Here is a 16,741-nt window from a genome sequence, read left to right on the forward strand (position 1 = left end):
CTCCAGCTGTACACCAGCACCCCCACACTGCTCCCCCCAGTAAGGACAGGGAGGGGGATGAGGCCCCCCCAAACGCTGGGGCTGGGAGGCAGCTGGGCAGGGGGGTGCTTGGGACAGGCAGGGCCCCTTCCATGCCCTGCTCACAGCTCAGCCACGGGCTGCCCACACCCCAGCCCTGCCCGTAGAGCCACACTGACCGTGTGGCAGACACCCCTAACATGTTGGTGACCCCAGGACCTCGGCGTCAGGGTGCCACAGCCCAGGAAGTGCGGGCAGGGCGGCACAGCATCCCTGGCCAGTGCAGTGGGAGCAGCAATCCCCAGGCAGTCCCCATCCCCCCACCCTGCCTTCCTTACACGGCTGCAGAAAATTCCTGGATTTTACCCCAAGATGCCCCCTCTGAGTGTGAGAACTCCTCCTCGGCCTGCTCCCATAGCAACTGTTCCCTAGCTACCCAGCCGCACTTGCTATTCTCATCCCTGTGCAGCTGTGTGTGGCCCCCCCGCGCTGCGCATGGGGCTGCCGCCAGCCCCGGACCCCAAACCCGTCCTGCATCCACCCTGAGCGGTCTGCCCCCCTTCGCACCCTCCCCCGTGGTGACAGTTGTGACCCTAACCCTGCTCATGCCGTGTCCCCCCTTTGAGGGGCTGTCCCCTGGGCTACAGAGGCCACACTTGACACTGGCACCTCTGCACAACACCCCCCCCCTCCTGATGCACAGCCCCCGGAAGGGAGCAGGACTCTGCCCCAGCCCCAGAGCACACCCGTGACAGCCCGGGAGGGGCTGTGCCGAGGGCAGACAGGGGAGCGGGGGGGACATGCCCCTGAAGGGGACCACAGCAGACATGAGCACCCCAACAGCGCAAAGCCTTGTCATGCCCCCGCACTGACCCAAACCACCCAGCAGAAGCCACCAAGGGCCACCCTCAGTCCCCCAGGCTCAGCATCAGACCTGAAGGGCAGCCCCAGACCCTCCCTGCAGGACAGGAGCACCAGCAGAGCCTGTGGCAGCCCAGGAACAGGGGTCCCTGCTGCTCTCCTCCTTACAGCCACCCCTGTATAGCCGAGAGCAGGCCCCCTTCACACGACAGCAATACAAGGCACAGCGAATCTCACGTTTAACAAAAGGTTAAAAATTTAAATACTCTCCAACTTTAGTGCAAGGCAAGCAAATGATACCACAGGTCCAAGTAGGTGCTCAGCCCCCCCGGGGGGCCTGGCTCAGAAAGAGCATGAGGCAGCAGCACGCACACGCGCGCGTGCGTACATACACACAGAGACAAATTATTGCTTGGGACACAGCTGGGATGAGTGTGCACGAGAGGGGACACGACAAGCAGAACAGAGAGGTGGGCTGAACCCCACGCTGCTCCCCAGGGACACGCAGGGTTCCAGGCCCTCCACTCCTTCCCTTGGGCACGGGAGCTGCACTGGCTCCCCAGGATGCCTGGGGACACACACACCATGATGGTGTGGGGGGCATGCTGGTCCCAGCCCCACTCCCTCTTGGGTCACAGCTCACAGCATGACCCTGGCAAGGGACATTCCCTTTACCAGGGCATTGCTCCCCGAGAGCAGGGTCCTTTATGTGTCTGCTCCTCCAACACTGAGCTGGGCCTGGGGACTGCGGCACCCCTAGCATGCACAGATGGCTGGTCCAAAGCTGGTGGAACCATGCTGGGGCCATCCTGCACCACGCCGGGGATCAAAGCGACCCTTTGGACAGCAGCAGGTACCTTCCAAGCAGGTGCCGTGGGAGCAGCCGTGTCTTGCTGTGCCACAGGCAGCCCGCTGGCGGTCTGGAGAAGGGGCTGGGATCAGCTCCCCGGTGCTGGCAGCATGTGTGAGACGAGGCAGGAGGAAGCAGGCTCCGGCAGACAGGGAAGCAAGGATGAGGCAGTGACGCTCTGCTGCCAGGATGCAATGGTAGACGCTTTGGCACAGCGGTTTCCTGTGCCTCAGGGCTGAGCAATGGACTCCGCTGGAGCCAGGGACGCCTCAGCACGGCCAGAAAGGTCCAGGAAAGAGGCTTTAGACACCTCAAGGCACAGAAGGCCTCTGCCCAGGACTCCCTGGTACAAAGCTGGGACCGTCACTCCCCCCATAGGAGGACATTTGTGCCTGTGACAGGGTGGGGGCAGTGCAGGCCCCCACCTATAGATTAAAAACCAACATGTGATATGTACAGACCAACATATATAAATATACATCAAACCTGCAGTGCCGCTTTGGCACCGTGGAATGTGTCAGCAGAGCTGCTGCAGCCTGGCCTTGGCCCACACTAGTGCAATCCCTCCCTCCCACCCTGGGCCTGGGAGGGCAGCGGCAGCCAGCAGGCAGCAGCAGCACAATCCCAAGTGGCAGATTCACAAGTGTCCAGGTCTGTCTTGGGGACAAGGGCTTGCCCATGGCACCTCAGCCCAAGCTGTGTGCTGCTGCCAGCCCTGGAGACATCCTCACCGTCTTCAAATAAAGACGCGTAAAGCTGTAAACCAATCCACCTTGCAGGGCCACTGCTACCTTGTCCTTCAGGCTGAGCTGTTGTTCTGCTGGGCACCCGGAGAGGCAAGGGGGTCCCAGGGGCTGGAGAACAAGCTGTGCTCTACAGCCGGGTGGGCTCTTCCTCACTGTCGCTGCAGTTTCCACAACAGTCCTGAAGTCAGAAGGGCAAGGAGAGGGAGGAGGGAGAGAGAGGAGCACAGCAAGCAGAGGATGAGCACGGTCACACAACCCAGCCTACAGCTGCCCTCTGGCAGGGAAGGGCCAGGCTGACCCCCAAGCCTGCGTGTGGGCGAGCTACATGGAGGCAACGGACTGGAGGGGACCCCCAGTCTGCAGAGAAACAGTCAAGCTGCATTTGGGGGTTCAGCTCCTGACAGACAGGCTGGTGAGCACACAGCTGACTAGCTCAGAAGCTGGGAGGAAGATGGGCTCTGTGGACTACAGCCACCCAGGGAGATAGCTCAGTGCCAGCACAGACAATCTGCCCTGCTCAGGGCTCAGCCAGCCGCAGAAGCAGCTGAAGGCCTTTTTGCTGGAATGTGAGTCTGAGCATGGGGCAATGCCAAACCCTTCATGGTTTCTCAACCCTTCCGTGTGTCCCAGACATCCAGAGAGAGGAGTGAAGGAAACTTCCCACAGCCGCTTGGGAGTGGAGCTCCCAGCAGTGGCAGTGCAGGGGCAGCTTTGGCTCAAGCTGAGGGTGAGGCCTCTCCCACAAAGGCAGCGAGAGCAGGGAAGCAGGATTAGTGGCTCAGGGGGCAGTTAGAACAACAAGCAGCTTGTGCTCTGCTGGGGGAAAGGTTTAGGCACTGAAGGAAAACACTCCTCTTTCCCAGATCTTGCCATGTCCGTGGGCCACCGGGTATTTCCCTGAGCAGAGCAGCCAGGAGAGACTGCTCACCTCTGGAAAGAGAAAACACGTGGCAAATCACAGCTCAACCCCTGCTATGGGCAGCTGCCCATCCTCTGGCAGGTCCTGCCTGCCTCGGGAAGGGCTGGGTATCCCAGCCCAGAGCTGGCTCTGGCTATGGCAGCCCACTGAACAGTGAAGCACAACCGGGAGCTCTTTGGGGAAGCAAGAGTCAGCACCGGGTGGCTGAGAGTGGGTCCTGAGCCAACCATGTTTGAGTCCCACAGCTGCAAGCAGCTGTTGAGATACAACAGCCCAGACTTTGCCAGTCATGGAAAGAAGGCAAAGACTGTTCTGGGCAGAGGAGACAGGCAGGCAAGCAAACCCATAGCAGCTGCAAGACGTTTCCGTTTTTCTCATCCCTCGAAAGCACTGCTCTCTCTGTCTGCTCAAGGTCTGGCAGAAATGCTCTGGGGAGCACAGGAGCCTATTCCAAGAGCAAGGTCTCCTTCAGGGATGGTATTATTCATGTAGGAAAGGAGTAGACTTGCTATTTTAGCACCTTCAGCGACATCCCTCTCCCCGTGTGACTGCAGCATGTTTAGCCAGGACATTCCATCCCAGCCCCCTTGACTCCTCCAGCACTGGGAGTGCCAGCCAGGTGAGGCTGGCTTCCTGCAGCCTTGCATGGCTACCCCTGAGAGCCCTGGGGTCTGGCCACCCAGCACAGGGGAAGAGTTTGCCTGCTTCCCCCTCATGCCCACCTCCCTGCCAGGTCTGCCTGGCACAGACAGGAGCAGGCTCAGTGCTGCTAGAGACTTGCTGGGGAGGAAATGCTGGGCAAACACTCTTACCTGTCTGCTGAATAAGCGCTGTAGTAACCCTTTTTTGGGCTGTGGAGAAGGCTGCCCTTTCCAGTCTAGGTCTGGGGGCACCGTGCCGTCTGTGCTAAAGACATTCAGCTCCTTAAAACACTCAGTCTCAATCATCTGGAAGAGGACAAAGATGGCTGAAGCAACTGCCACACAAAGCCCATCACCAAGGGCCCAGCAGAGAACAAGAGCAGCAGGGACAGCACAAACCCTGTGGGACACTGCACACGGCCATAGTGAGCACAAGTGGGAGAAGAGACCTGTCCTGCAAACCTACCTCATTCTGCCAAGGAATGGGCACACTTCCCGTAGCAAACTTCTGGTAGAAGTCATTGTCTGTGGGCTCCAGCTCCACCCCTTTCACGGTGGAGAACTGCTCAATGTCCAGAACATCCTTGCAGTAGATGGCCTGGGGCTAAACAGACAAAGATTACTCTAATGCCAGGCTCCATGATGTCACCACCTCAAACAATCGTGGCTCGTGGGCAAGCCCAGGCCACCTCTCCCTACAGCCCAGAGCTTGCTTGACCCCAGTTCTGCCAGGCTGCAGAAATAAGAGGGAAGGGGACTGGCCCCATCTCCTCAGGTGAACCAGTCTTGCTTCCCTTGAAAGCACCACTGACTGAAGTAGTCAGGATGCAGACACGCACTTACATCTGGCTTGAAGGGAGGGTCCAGCATGCCTGCTTCCAGCCTCCTGAAGTTGAGGTGCTTGAAGAGAGGGTGCTCCTTCACTTCCTTTGCCCCAGCTCCTCGGCACCCCAGGCGCTCCAGAGGGTCTTTGCACAGGAGCTGTGACACAAAGGTAATCAGTGCCCTGGGTGGAAGGTGCTTTGGGCAGAAGCAGCCCCGAGGCCTAATGGGCTCCTGCAGTATGTCACTAGGGACTGCAGGGGCCTGCGAGGCAGCTGGGAGAGCGAGGAATTGAGGCATTCTGGACCCTCCTGCACTGCCTTATCAGACAAGGGAACCTGGCTGCCACCAGCACCCCTACAGGGAACAGCCTCGATGTTCTCCTGCTGCCTGCAAAGAGGCAGTGGGAGCAAAGGGACAGGGATACACACTCGTACCATGGTGCAGAGGGAGCGAGCACAGGGTGAGAACTTTTCTGAGTACTCCTCCTGCACTTCCTTCACCAACCGCTCCACCTCCTCCCGCTTGATCTTCTTCTTGCGCTGCTGGAAGGGGGACTGTCCCTCGATCATCTCGTACACCAGGCAGCCCAGAGCCCACCAGTCTGGGCTGAAGGTGTAACGTTCATTCTTCACCACCTCGGGAGCTACACAGGAGCAGGGGTGAGGGATGTATGAGGGCAGGGAGAGCATGTGTGCAGTCAGAAACCACTTTTTGATGAAATCAGGGCCACTTACCCATGTAGCCAACTGTCCCCACCCGGCCCTTGATTGTTTGGCCCTCTGGTACGTGCACAGCTAGCCCCAGGTCTGAGATACGGATGTGACCTGCACAGAGAGGCTGAGTTAGCAGGACAAGATTAAGGGACAATGTTTGAAGCTGCCAAGAACACAGAGCAACTCTGGTTCAAGCAGAGGAAGAGAGAAAGACTCAGGCCCAGGGCTCCTCTTGACGCTGCACTCACCGTGGTCATCCAGCAAAATGTTCTCTGGCTTCAGGTCCCTGGGAAGGAAGAGACTGGATTAGCAAGAAGTCTATTGTCAAACCAAGCAACAGCAAAGAAGTCAATTGACAAAAGCAACAGCAACATCTCAAGAAGTCACAGAGAAGCAGCAGAGGGATGCAATGTCCCTGTCTCAGGCACACAGGTAATCTTCCCCTCACCCTTTGCCCTGGTTGGCCCTGCAAGCTCTCCCCTCCTGGGCAGAAAGGCAGGACATGACAAGCTTCCACCCTCTGCAAGGAAGCAGTGAACCTGTGGCTGATTCCCTCTTTGCAGGTGCAGAACTCACTATGGGGCAGGCCATGAAAGAGAAGGAGCAGAGGCTTTTTCTGCTTACCCTGCCCCAGTGCAATGCATGGGGTCAGACTAGAAGGGACCTCCCAGTCCCTGTGTTTAGGCATGCTATCCCCAACACTGCACCATGCAAGTACAGTCATACAATCAGCTTGTTCTCCCTCCTGCCCAGCTCTCTACAGGGCAGCGTACCTTCCTTTGTTCTAGTGTCAATACTGCCTGAGGAGTTAAGCACCCAAGTGCCTGCCCCAAGACATTCACAGCATGATCACATCCTGTTCTTGGCCATCATTTACCAGCTCCAGGAAGCCAAGGTCTCCCATCTCTCCCATGAGATCAGTTTTCTGTTCCTGATCCCCTCACCCAGCTCCATGCTGCTTTCAAGCCTGAGCTTTTTCTTGAGTGAACAGACCCAGCTGGGCTAGTAAAAGTAGCAGGAACCTTCTTGCTTCTGCAGCCCATACAAGGTGTCCCAGCAAGGGCCAGCAGTGCGCACCTGTACACTATCCTCTCCTGGTGCAAGTCCTCGAGGCCACAGCAGATCTCGGCAGCATAGAAAGCTGCCCGGGGTTCCTCAAAGCCAGCCTCTCCCATGTGGTAGATATGGAACTTGAGGTCCCCTCCATTCATGAGGGTCAGCACTAGGCAGAGAGCATCTTTAGTTTCATATGCATAGGCTAAGCTCACCTGCAATTCAGGGCAGAAAGGCTGTTAGGAGACACAGCTGGCAGAGGGAGGTGTGCACACTCTGATAGGCACTTTGTCACCCAGGCAGCAGCTCATGGGGAGCAGGACTGGGCCTCTGCCAGCAGAGGAGGCCGAGGGGGGAACCGTACAAACCCAGGGAGGACATAGGAGTGCCCAGCAGCCCCTGCACACCCCCCAGCCTTCCTCAGACAGGAGGGACACTATTTCCCTAAGCCAGAACTGCTCCCCTCCAGGACAGGGAGCACCCAACACCAACCTTGGGGCAGCATCTGATGAATCCTCCATAAGGGGAGGTTTCAGGCTGTCTACACCTTAGTGCAGCTACGGAGAGAGCGCCTCACCACACAGCTCAGGGCTAGGCATCTGCCCACTTGGCTGTCTGGAGAGACAGTTCTCGCTGCTTTCTTGTGCCCCAGAGGTTAAGGTGCCTGTGAGACCAGGCGAGTGTTTGGGCCTGACTCTGGGGGCACTCTCAGCATCTTGTGGAGGCAGTAGGAAGTCCTGCCAGACCCCAACTTTGTGAGAGATCTGCAGCCACCAGGACCCTACCCCATGGTCAGGGCCTGCTCCTGCCTCTCCACGCCAGGTGAGGAGCACAGAGGTGCTGGGCTAGCTGGCTGGAGGAAGAATCGACCACTGCAAAGTGAGAGCAATTCCTATGTACTTACTACAAACCTACTGTTCACTTTTTCCAGGATCTGTTTCTCATTCAGAGCCATGGCCTCTCCCTTCCGCTTTTTGATCCGTTTCTTCTCCAGCTTCTTGCAGGCATACATCTTCCCTGTGGCACGCACTTGGCAGGCACAAACCTGGAGAGGGGACAAGTTTCAGCACCCTCAGCACTATCGTTTCCAGGGTTGGGGTGGGGTTAGTGTGTGTGTCTAGGTTCTGCCCTCAGGAAGAGTCACAGGAAGGCAAAGATGTCCCTGTCCCCACCTCACTCTGAGGTTAGCGAGAAGCCCATTGTCAAGGACAGAGGGAGCAGTGACATCTCCAGATGTCATGGATTAGCAGCAGAGAACTGCAGCAATGCCCCTGCCACCTGGAGCAACACTATGGCTGGTGCCTGGGAAGACAGAAGGCCACTGCAGAAACAGAAGGAAGCCTGACAGTGGCAGTTTTCAGGACCGCAGATTCCCCTGCCAAGACACAGGGAACAGGCCCGACTCTGCCCATGTGGCAGTATGCAGCACAGGGCACACGCTACCTACCCTGCGTAACACCTCCCACACCTCAGTGCCCGGCCAGAGGGGATCTCCTGCCCCTCAGAGGGGAACTGCCAGATCTCACGTGCCCAGAGCACAGTAATGCCCAGCGCAGAGCCCCCACAGCCCACCCAGCCAGCATCACCTGGAGCAGCTTGTGGCACCCTGATGGCCAACCCAGGTTTGCATCTAACAGCAGGAAATGGTGGCTGCCGAGTACCCCAAATGCAAAGGAAATGGTGGTCACTCACCTCCCCAAAACCACCCTTGCCCAGCACACGGTACTGGCGGAAAGTGTTTTTGGTCACTGGCTGCCTGTGAGGGAAAGGAAACTGGAGTGAGATGGGAGCAGGGAAGAGAGCAGGGGCTGAAGCCCAAACCACCCTCATGGTCCGGCCTGCGAGACTGTGGCTCACCCCAAAACCCCTGCTCAAGCAGACCTTGCTTCCCTGCGAGGCAAGCAAGGCTGGGGCTGCTGATGGTGACAATAAGGGGCCCTGAGGGAGAGCAAGAGCAGACAAAGGCCAGGCCCTTGGCTCCTGCCAGGGCCCAGCATGAGAAGGAGCCCAAGGGACCCCTCAGGCAGCCTTTGCAAGGAGGGTGCAGGTCTCCCAGTGATGCCAGGGAGCATTACCGTTCCAGCCATTTCCACTGCAAGAAGCGGTTGAAGTACAAGCTGTCGAGGTAGTCAGCAAAGGGAGCCACACTCAGGTAGTCGTGGATAAGCCTAGGAGAGAGCAGAGCCAGCAAGGTTCCTGAGAGCTGATCACAGCCATAGAAAAAATCCAGGGTCCAAGGAAAAAGGAGGTGAGCAGCCCTGAGAGCCTGTTTACTTTGCCATCCCCTCATCCAGCCTGGTGCTGAATGACCCACATAGCCCTGGCCCAGAAAGACCCCCTCCATGCTAAGCCTGATGCAAAAGGAAGGTGCGTTGGAGGTACCACTGTAACAAACACATCACCCTGGGACAGGGCTGGCATGCTAATTGTGGCCTCTCAGCACCAGCCTGGGCTGTGGGACAAGAGGGGATGATGGGACTCTTTGCAATTGCCCCTCTGCTCGCAGGGCAAATGCATGCACAAGGCTGTAATCAGCTGTCGAAAGCTGCTAGGAATGCTCAGCACCAGGCGCTGAGTTGTTCAGTTTCATATGAATATCCAGCACAAAAGGCCACAGGGGATCCTGCTCGAGAGAGCTAACTGCCTTGGAGACCGGTGCCAGGGCTGCCCAGCAGAGTAAAGAGCCTTAGACATAGTGTCTAGACTGGAGACATGCATCAAGGAGAAGCGGATGGGCTCTTCCCCTTTCAGAGCTTGCCAAGAGCAGGCAGGGCCCAGCCCGGAGGCTCTGCATTCAGACAGCGACACTAGTTACCACACACAGAGCCAATGCTCCCCAGAAGACTGCAGCAAGCCCATTGCCACAGCCCTGCACTCAATTAGGCAACGTGCTCCAGCTACTGTTCAGGGAGGGGTGGAGGCCGTAGGCCTGGTTTGCCTAACAGCTTCCGCTTTGCACCAGGAGCCGGGACCTCAGCCACTGCTCTACGATGGGAACCTTAGTGACCTTAGATCCCTGTGGCAACAGCCAGCGTAACCTAACCACAACGGCCACATCGGCGGCCAGCGGGAGAGGACAGCTGGCACCGGGACTGCAGCTGCCAGCTCTGCACTACAGCTGCCTATGAGATCCAGGCACAAGACTAGGAACAGCGTGGCCAGATGCTTCTTGAAATGGGCTCTTCCCAAACACAACTCAGACCCATGGCAGACTGAGTGACGGAGGTTTCTGCAGCAACTTGTGGCTTCCAGATCCCATGGGAGCTCTTTGCATTTTCTTTCCTGTAGCTGTGCTGCAAACCACTACCCCAAAATTCCCCAGGCTCCAGTCTTAGCACCAGCCTTCGCTCTCCAAGAGGAAGGGACCACGCGGGACAAGGTGAGTTAGCTGCAGCATCTACTCCATGCTGTCGTGTGATCTGAAAGCAGGTCCCAGCCCTCCAACTTACTTAGTGGATTCCTTGAAGAGCTCCTTGGAAGGTTCCTGCTCCAGCCTCTCACAACAGGCATCCACCAGCTGTGAGGGGACTTCAGGCACATGGTCCTCACTCTGGGGACAAAGGGATGGAATCAGACATAGGGAGCAGAGCACAAGGATCCTCCCAGGAAGAAGCCCAGAGGAACACACACACACAGGTGCCCATCTGCTTTAGGGCCAGTGGGAAAAGCAGTAATGGCCACTTGTGAGGTAGTAGGAGGGTCTCTATACTCTGTCCTCACCGTCCTGCCCAGCATATTCACTGTGGCAGGACACAGGTAATGACAGCTGTCAGCTTTCCAACTGCTCTATCGTTGCAGGCAGCAAACACAACCTTCTTACTCACATTTGGCTTCAAGTACTTTTCAATCAGGTGCTGCCCACATTCCTTCCGCTTCTCATCTGGAGCCACTTCGTACCCTGCCTGCACAGAGCAAACAGCGTGAGGAGCAGGTCCAGCCAGGAACTGAGCCTTGCTACCGCGAAATGCTGCAGAGCAGCAATACCCTCTGCCCAAGGTTTCCCACGTTTTCCTGGAAAACCAGATCTCCAGCAAACAGCTCCCTAAGCAAAGGCCATATCTTGGAGAAACTGCAACTCACAGGTTTTTCCTTCAGGAAAACCCTACGTGACCAGAAGTACCTGGCAACTGCTAGAGCACTCAGGGCCAACCAATCCATGCCCAGGGCACCAAGAACATCCCTGCCTCCCCCAGCAAAGCACAACGGGCTTTCCTCTTACCACGGCATCCAGGAACTTGACGCAGCGTGACAGCTCAGGTCGTGTCTCGCAGAACTGCCGAAAGAGCATGTGCCCGATGGGCTGCTTCTCACACAGGCTGTGGTAGTCCCGCTCTGCAAATGTGGAGAAGATCACTCACTGCCAATCCCCAAAGGAGCAGGTACAGCCCACTGCCCCAGCCACAGGCAGCAGTGGAGGGGCTTGTGACTTGTCAGCTGGCTGCTCACAGGTCCCACCAGCCTGAGACTCCCAGGAGAGTGAGGTGCACCCAGTGGGGACAAGAGGCATGACTGAGCTTTTACGTTCCCTATAAAAGATCTTCTTCCCTGAAAGAAGTTTGACTTGCTGTTCTGTACAGCCCGCCTCTCTTGTTTCTAGCAAGGGACCTTTGTGACTCCTGCTTGCCTGGAGGCTCTCTTCTTGATTCCACAGAGATTGACTGACTATTCCAGACATACAACTTTCCCTGGAACATGAGGAACATGCTGAGTTTATTTCAAGGCAGATCTTCCAGGCCAAGAGTTGCTCTGATGACTCTTACAAACCACTCATATTCCCAAAGGCCCTGCTGGAGGCAGCAGCCTCAAAATGGGAGGCACCATTTCCACGGATGTTCCGTTAATTCCGCACACAGCAATTAGACCCCCTAATCCATGGGACAGCCACTTGTTTGTACATCAACTCCTACTGCTCTCCAGAGCTCAGCTTCCCTGTTGATTCTTTTTTACCCTCTCTGAAGTCTGGCAGTCCAAGCACAAACCCTACTGATTATCCAGAGCACTTCCAGTTCTCTGCTTTTTTCCCCTCCCCTTCCACTCATAAGACGCTGTCTGATTGTGGGCCAGAACAGATTTCTGTTACAGCCATTGCCCCTGGAGGCTGTGGGCTGCCTGGGGTACAGATGTGCAGCCATCCACAGGCTCACAAGGGATCTCCCCGCACTCCCTGGCGCTGGGTACTGCCGGCCTTCCCCTCCCTGCACAGCAGTTTCTCCCGAGGAAGCTGCGGCTTCCTGAGGGTGCAGGAGAGCTCAGAGACGGCCGGGCTGCAGTGGGGGAGGAGGCCGCCTCGCCAGCTCTGCTGCACCGGCTGGTTTTCTTGTGTCTGCAGGGGAAGGAGTTGTCTTCAGCTGGGGAGGACAAGAGTTTGCTGTCGGTGAGATCAGAAGCTTTTGGCTATCCTGGCTGCTGCCCAGGCTCATGCAAGGTTGCTCTCTGTGGTCAAGGCACACAAAGCTTAATTCTGCAGTGGGCAACCAGCCCACCATGCCCACGGTCCTGCCAAGCCTCTGGAATAGGAAAGACATGCCTTTCTAAGCAGGCTGCAAGGGGAAAACAAAACCATTCCAGCCAAAGAGTGACCCAAACACAAGGAATGGGGTCATCTTTCCCATGGGGAAACCAAGCAAGGTGGCTGCCACCTGGGCCAGAAGCACTTTTCATATGCCTCCCCAAGGGCAAGTGGGGACACAGGTGGTGACAGCCAGCAGCTGGAAGGGACTGGACTCCCAAAGCATCACAAGGTCACTGCCCCGGCCCGTGAATGGCAGAGACAGGCAGACCACCAGCACCCAGCACCAGCAAACAGGCAGCACAACAAAGGTGAAGTTCAGTGCTGGAAAACATGTCATGACACTCACAGGAAGGGTGGCTGCAGGCAGAGGATGGGCATCAGCTGAGGGAAACCTCTGCTGAGGGCACACAAGTCAGGGAAGCAGATGGGGTTGGGACGGCCAAGATGGAAGCTGCAAAGACAGCCTGTGACAGAGCTGTGTTTGGTACCCAGAACTTGCTCCAGAGAGGCAGCCTGCAGCAAAACCAAGGGTAGACTTCCCATCTGACTACACTTGGCAGTGAAGCTGGCCCCAGGAGGTGGTGCATGGCAGCAGAACCAGGCTGTTGTGAGTTTGGAGGTTAAGGTGTGGATGATAGAGGTTCAGTTAATCCAAGTGCTACAGTCCCATGTGCCCTCAAAGGGAGTCACTCTTCTCCTTGGGGCTGTTAGGACCTAGAAAATCTGGGCAGGGTAGAACTGGGGACTGGAGCTGCAGAAACCTCACAAATCCACTCAGTGCAGTGACACCTGCTCTGAAACAAGGCCAGTGCTGTGCCATTCTCTAGCTGGCAGCTGAATCCGGAGTGACAACTTAAACAAGCTCTCCCCTTCCCAGGAAGCAGAGCATTCCCACCCTTCGTGCCCCAAAACAATTTCACATGATCTCAGGACCAAGCCTGCTGCACAAACAACATTAAAGCCACGAAGAGTACAAAGTGCAGTATTAAAATGACAGGCCAAGCCCTGCCCAACTGTACAATTCTTATCCATACCACACAGCAAGAACCCAGTTTTGCTTGAGAAAAGCTGCTGCATTAGTGTTAGAAGCCAACGTCTGCAGAGTAGGACTGAATCCCAGACAGGGAGTCTAGAGGATGTTAGCAGGACCTTTGTTATTTATGTAAAGGCACCCTAGAGTGATGCTCCGAAACTGCAACACCAAGCAAATCTTTTTCCACAGAGAAGGTGGCATATCTCTAGTGAAGCTCATCACAGTCTAGAAGGTGTGTGGGTACATCAACAGGCCTCATCTGGTGAGCATCACGAAGCTGTGACTTATCTACCCATTGTTTTTCCACCCTGCGGCCCGAGCTCTGAGTGATCCTGTACAGGCTTTGGCTGACACGTGTCCCATTATACATCCCTGACCCTCACACAACTCAATTTTGGGTGCACAACACCCTCACGTGCTGCCACCAGCCCCGCTCTGCAGCAGAGCCCGGGTGCTGCTCAGCTCCTGCCAGCCATCGCGTCTCACCAAGGGTTTGTCGAAGATCCTCGCAGAGGCTGATGTGGGGGAACTGCAGCATCTGGCGCCATTTCTTACTCTTGCCTTTCCGGTTTCCGCCACCACCTGCAGAACACACAAAATGGAATGAACAAAGTCACCGTCAAGAACATGAAGACCCTTCACTTGGACATCCCAGTTAACTCACATTTAAGATGGGAGAATCAGGGCAGGAGTACCTACAGCCACAGGTTACTCTATGCCTGCACAAGAGTTCTGGGTGCCCAGGCCTGTTCTCGGAACCTCTGCATAACTCACCACCTCTCAAGGCCAAGTCTTGCCCAGCATGGAGCTCTTCCTGCTGTAGTAACCATGATGTTCATGCCACCTACTCATTCCAGACTGATTGCTTACTCCAGGGAGGGGCTCTCAGAGGGAGGACATGAAGCTGGGAGACAGGAATTCCTGCTCTAATCTTGGCTCCACAGACAACTCACTGCATTGCCTGGGGCTCATCACTTCAGTTTCCCACCTGTGAAGTGGGGACACTCCCACCTTTCTCCAGAGATAAACCAGCCTCAGAAAAGCAAGATCCAAGAATCAGATATTATTCCAACTTCAGCTGCTGGAGTAAGTGCCCAGTGCTGTAGGACAGGGTGGGAAAGCTTCTAGATAGACCAAAAAATTTACATCATAGCAAGCACCAAGTACTGAAATACTTGTAGTATGCCTGATTGCTGGGATCAGCCAGCCTCCAGGGATTGCCTTCTTCCAGCTTGGTGCCAACAAACACACAATCTCCCACCTCCCTTTGGAAATACATTAAACCACCCTGCCAGAGTTGGGCCAAAGGCACAACTTTCTGAAATCAGGGGTGGTTGAACATCATTTATCAGCTCTTGAGAAACACTTTCATAACACTTTCCTCCACTGTGGATGCAATCCAGCCCCCAATACTAGACACAGTCCCCAGGCACCCAGCTCCCCACACCGCAGGAGGCCTTGGCTGGACAGGCAGGTGGGATGCGGCCATCACAGCTGGCCTTCTGCAGGCCAGCCCCAGGTCCGAGCCCCTGGCACGCTGTGGGTCGCTGCGCTACATCTGCCCTGCACCAGCGGCTGGGCTGCACGATTGTACAAACTCAGGAAGGAAGTGACTCAAGGGTAAACAGGGGTGGAAGAAGCCAGCAGCACAGACACCTTCTTGTCAGCCACTGCTTGTGGCAATGAAAAAGACGGGCAACTAAGTGAGTGCACGGGAGGACAAGTCATCCTCACCGCAAGAGTGCTCAAGGAAAAGCACAGCAATGCCCCACAGCACCCAGAGGACGAGGACTGGCAGCTAGCATTTCCTCAAGTTGTTTGCTTTGAAAGGAGGCTCCAACACCCTTCATGCTGGGTTCTCCCACGCCCTCCTGGAACTGCAGCAAACAGTCCAGCAAGGACTTATCTCCTGCACACCAACCACCCAGCACTCCCACATTTTGGGGATGGGTCAAGAGGTGGGTGACCTCCACCCAGGGAGCTTCAGGCCTGGTGATAGCTCAAAGCTTGTCTGTTGTCCCTCTGCCAGAGGCCAGAAGGCAAAGACAACAGGGGAAGGATCCTTCACCTTACATGGGCCAAACCCTCCGAGAAAAGTTTGAAGGAAACACAGAGCACAGTTATCCTACGGCAGTGGATGAAGATGGCTGCCAGCAGCTCCCCCCAGCACACCTAGGGTGATCTCAGCCCCGCACTCCCACACCAGACCAGGAGGTTCCCAAAAAGGCCCGGCTGGAGCAAAGCAGCTGGTGCTGCCAGACCTGGCTAGCAAAGCGGCTCTGTCCTGTCACACAGGCTGCCAGAGCTCACCCCAGTGGCCACTGTGGCCAAATAGCCACAGGTGGGAGAGCTGTGGACAGGCAACACAGCCGCCCATGGCTCTCACAGGCCAGGAACCATCCAGCAGGTGTGTGCCGGTGGATCATATCTGCCGGCAGCCACACTGCCCATTGTCTGCTAAAAGGCACCACAGCAGCTGTCTGATGCCTCGCTCTGCATCAGCACCCAAGCTCCACACTGTCAAAGGCAGAACAGGAGCCAGTCTCCTGGTCACTCACTCTGTGTGAAGCAAGGCCTTGTGTCTTCAAGTCCCAAATGCCACTGTTCGGTTTTGTCTGGATTTGATTTTGCACCAAACCTTGCCATTACGAACCACAATGTCATGGTCTACCACAGTCACTGTGCTTAAAGTACCTATACTAAGCCTGATTTTCAAGCAGCTCAGAAATGTTTCTGCCAATGTAAATTTAATTTTGCTGCTCTTTGCTCCCACAAATCTAATATTCAAAGACCTCTAACTGGATTTCAGTGGGCCCCACAGGCTCCAGGATGACTTGGTCTGTCCAGCTGCACACCGTGGGCCAGAAGGGACTGTACTTCCCCACCACTTTACGTGATCTAATGAACTCCCCGACGGCTGGCTGAATCAAATCATCTCTGCAAAGGACCAGGCTCCTGTGTGACAGACTTTCCAGCTCTCTCCTTAAGCCATCCTGAGGCTTCTCTGCACAGCTCCCCTGTACCTTCAGGACAGCGCCGCTGCTGGCAGGCTGCATCCCACACCCAGGCCCTGCGGTTCAGCCGTGACCCCTGAAGCAGCAGTAGGTTTGTGGCCCCGCAGCAAAGCTCCTAGAGCTGAGCAGACCAGAGGCCAGGGTTGGTGTGAAGGTGGTGGATGGGTGGGGCCCACCATCACAGTTTCGGGATCAACCCTTGTGTGGAAAGTCACAGTTTACCAGCCTGAACTGCGTTTCCCCTCTGCCAGGAGGAGCAAGAGTAGCCTCTGGAAGGGGTAAGGCTGGAGGCTGCCAGCACCGGCGGGAGGCAGGCGGGCTGCAGGGCGGTTTCCACACAGAGAGGCAGCAAACCCACCCCGGGAGGGCTCGACCCGACCCCCGGAGAAAGCACAGCACGGGGCGCTGAGCGGCTCCCGGGTGCAGCCCCCTGCGGCGGGGCTGCAGTTCGAGCCGACTGCTTTGAGGCGGCCTGTGCCCAGCCTGCGCCGTTACCTCCCCGCTGCCAGCAGCGTTGCGGGCAGCCAAGGCCCCAGCCCCCGGGGGCAGACGGCCC

At 56.5% G+C, this 16,741-nt stretch overlaps 1 protein-coding gene across 4 annotated transcripts; it reads right to left on the reverse strand.

Moving 5' to 3' along the window:
- Positions 1-1,118: 1,118 nt before the first annotated feature.
- Positions 1,119-13,751, reverse strand: GRK6 (G protein-coupled receptor kinase 6). Of its 4 annotated transcripts, none has more exons than XM_026858328.1 (15): positions 13,658-13,751; positions 10,846-10,958; positions 10,451-10,528; positions 10,076-10,176; positions 8,702-8,794; positions 8,319-8,382; positions 7,542-7,671; positions 6,651-6,795; positions 5,822-5,859; positions 5,595-5,684; positions 5,295-5,503; positions 4,879-5,016; positions 4,502-4,639; positions 4,207-4,341; positions 1,119-2,653 (listed from the first exon to the last, which is right to left on the reverse strand). In XM_026858328.1, exons 1-15 carry the CDS (start codon positions 13,707-13,709, stop codon positions 2,603-2,605), a joined length of 1,575 nt encoding a protein of 524 aa, XP_026714129.1. In that variant the 5' UTR covers positions 13,710-13,751; the 3' UTR covers positions 1,119-2,602. The 4 variants fall into 4 exon arrangements, with proteins under 4 accessions (XP_026714129.1, XP_026714127.1, XP_026714128.1 ...); XM_026858326.1 differs by having other exon boundaries at positions 6,651-6,841; positions 7,531-7,671; XM_026858327.1 differs by having other exon boundaries at positions 1,119-3,405; positions 6,651-6,841; positions 7,531-7,671.
- Positions 13,752-16,741: the final 2,990 nt, after the last annotated feature.

The sequence above is a fragment of the Athene cunicularia genome (genome assembly GCF_003259725.1).
Source record: "Athene cunicularia isolate RWA chromosome 13 unlocalized genomic scaffold, athCun1 chr13_part1, whole genome shotgun sequence".
NCBI lineage: Eukaryota > Metazoa > Chordata > Aves > Strigiformes > Strigidae > Athene > Athene cunicularia.

What these genes read in the sequence shown, in the direction of transcription:
- GRK6 (XM_026858326.1), bottom strand. Translation starts at nt 13,709, where the DNA reads ATGCTGCAGTTCCCCCACATCAGCCTCTGCGAGGATCTTCGACAAACC. An exon ending in CAGTGGAAATGGCTGGAACG is followed by an intron (nt 8,383 to 8,701) that starts GTAATGCTCCCT and finishes TTTCCCTCACAG; the next exon opens with GCAGCCAGTGACCAAAAACA. An exon ending in GGGGACAGTTGGCTACATGG is followed by an intron (nt 5,504 to 5,594) that starts GTAAGTGGCCCT and finishes GCTCCTGTGTAG; the next exon opens with CTCCCGAGGTGGTGAAGAAT.